At 30.6% G+C, this 2,497-nt stretch overlaps 1 protein-coding gene across 1 annotated transcript; it reads right to left on the bottom strand.

Annotated features, from left to right (window-relative positions):
- Nucleotides 1-1,147: 1,147 nt before the first annotated feature.
- On the bottom strand, nt 1,148-2,478 carry LOC105367044 (guanine nucleotide-binding protein G(s) subunit alpha-like). The gene is made up of 2 exons (XM_011505666.1): nt 2,257-2,478; nt 1,148-1,224 (listed from the first exon to the last, which is right to left on the bottom strand). The coding sequence occupies exons 1-2, from the start codon at nt 2,393-2,395 to the stop codon at nt 1,148-1,150; spliced, it is 216 nt and encodes a 71-aa protein (XP_011503968.1). The 5' UTR covers nt 2,396-2,478.
- Between the last annotated feature and the right edge of the window lie 19 nt (nt 2,479-2,497).

Below are 2,497 nucleotides of genomic sequence, written 5' to 3'. Positions count from 1 at the left end.
CTACTACTACTACTACTACTACTACTACCACTACCACTACCACGACTACCACTACCACTACCACTACCACCACTATTAATTAGGTTATAATATTATTATTGTGCAAAATTTAAGATGTATTATATTAAGTATATAGCAATAAGTTACCCTCTTTTGTCAACAATTTTTGTAATACTATTTAAAATTTTTGGCGTTTGTATTGAAGGCTGTACATAAAAATGTCTTTTACAAAAAAATATCAATGCGCCAAAGACAACCCATAAATATTGCTTTTGTGTATTCGTATGTTCATGTGACCACGGCTACGGGTATAAGGGTGAATAAATCGGATCATTAGAGCGCGATCAATCGACCTCGGTGTTATAACGTAGTCACCTTTCAGCATCTCTTATCATCGCCACTGACAGCGCAAAATTTTACTATCGAACGAGCGTCGCAATACGCTCAAGATAATAGTACACTTTGTGTCTTGGACATGAATCTGCGAATAGTTTTTAACTTTGTTTGACAGTTTTAGTTTTCAAAGGCCGGTGCTCAGTTAACCGGCTTATCGACTATATGCCCTTCCTACATGGTTCTAACATAGTAGCATTCATTTTTATTCCTGTACTTATAAGCAAATTAAAAATGTTGATTTTATATAAGGATGTAATAAATATTATTTACCTGCATTCGATATAGTTATATTAGATATAATAAATGAGAAAATAAAGTCACTAATTAAAATATCACATGAAAGTATTTCATTGCAGCTTACGAAATATTTCATCGCAGAAAAATGCTTATTTATCCCATAAATTATCGTTTCTAAGTACGCTGTAAGCGATAGCAAAGCGATTATTCTAAATATGAAAACTATTAATTTTATGTATACATAATAAATAAACAAAAATTATTAGAATTATCAAAATTCGGTATAAATCTTTATATTTATATAATAATGAAAAATTTTTAATGGCGAAAGCAACTTATTGCATATATACAAATTGATTAATTTTTATATAATTTTTATATGAACAATTTTTAATGGCGAAAGCAACAAAATTGAAATTAAGAAGTATACATTCAATCTAGATACTTAAATATTTCCGAAGTTCACGCAAAAAACGAAGATTAATCCATTTATAAAAAAGGAAATATGAAAAACTCACGCCTCACTGAATCCATTCACGTGCAATATCCTCATCTGTTTGACGATTGTACTTTTACCGGATTCACCCGCACCTACAAAATGTAAAAATAAAATATTTTACAAAATCAAAACGATTTACATTTAGTCTACAATTTTATAAGATTATTTGTTATGAAGCTATCAGTTTTTCATATTATAAAAGTAATATATTACTATTATACACGCTGTATAAATGTTTGAACGTTAGAATCTTTTAATTAAGAAGAAATTATTTTAACACCATATTACGTTTTCATATATATAAATAAAATGTCAATTGTAATGCTATAAATAAATATTCAATATTTTTTATATAAAAATAATAGAAATTTATTAATAAATAAGGTTTTTTTTCATTATTTACTTAATTTTTCCATTGATTATTATATTATTTAATATTATATGATTATTTATAATTTTTAAAAAAAGACTTTTCTAACATTAAATTACACAAAGACAATCAATAAAGTGAAGAAGTAACTTTGATAGACTGAAATAAAGCATTCAGACTCGAAGGACCTTGTTGCAGTAACGATAATCGCTCAATAATTTTATGAACATAGTAGTTTAAAATAGAAGAAATCATAATAAACAATAATTAATGAGCATAGCAACGACAAAAAAAGTATTATTATAACAATAATAAGCGAGCATATTATCATTTTGAAATTGTAAGACGTAATGAATTTCATGACTATAGTGCTAAATTCTAATATAAATATTTTAAAATGTATTTAAAGTTAATTTTGAGGCTATTTTCTATGCTCCGGCATGCATCAATGTGTTATGACACATTAAAATTAATTATATACTTCACAATAATCTTATTATAATAAAAACTTGCATAGATTATTTGAACATAGAGTTGTTATATTGAAAGCTAAGCGTTAAATGGAGGTGACAACTGTACAAGAGTAGCTCGTAAGTACCGCTCGTTTAGAGTAAAAAAAATAAAGCTATTAGATCGTAATAAGAATGAGTGAAAAAAGAGTAAAAGAGTTCAGATGAGCAAAGAAAGAACAAAGGTAGAGTTTATAATTCCAGCCGAAGTTTACAAAAGCCGAAACGGGTGAAAGTGAAATTACCAAGCAGCAGGAGCCTGTGCGTGGCCCTGTAAACCTGCTTATCCTTTTGCAGCTGGCGAGTGATAGCGTCGGAGCGCCTCTTCTGATTTTTGCTATCATCCTGACTGGCCTTGCTGCTTTGACTGCCGAAGCACCCCATGACACACGAAAGACACGCGAGTGCTTCCCCCGCACCACCACCACCAACTTCTTCCTGTACGGTGGCGGCGGCGGCGGCGGCGGCGGCGGCGGCGGCGGTGGT

The sequence above is a fragment of the Ceratosolen solmsi genome, unplaced genomic scaffold (genome assembly GCF_000503995.2).
Source record: "Ceratosolen solmsi marchali unplaced genomic scaffold, CerSol_1.0 C3539454, whole genome shotgun sequence".
Taxonomy (NCBI): domain Eukaryota; kingdom Metazoa; phylum Arthropoda; class Insecta; order Hymenoptera; family Agaonidae; genus Ceratosolen; species Ceratosolen solmsi.
This window is presented reverse-complemented; position numbering and strand designations above follow the sequence as displayed.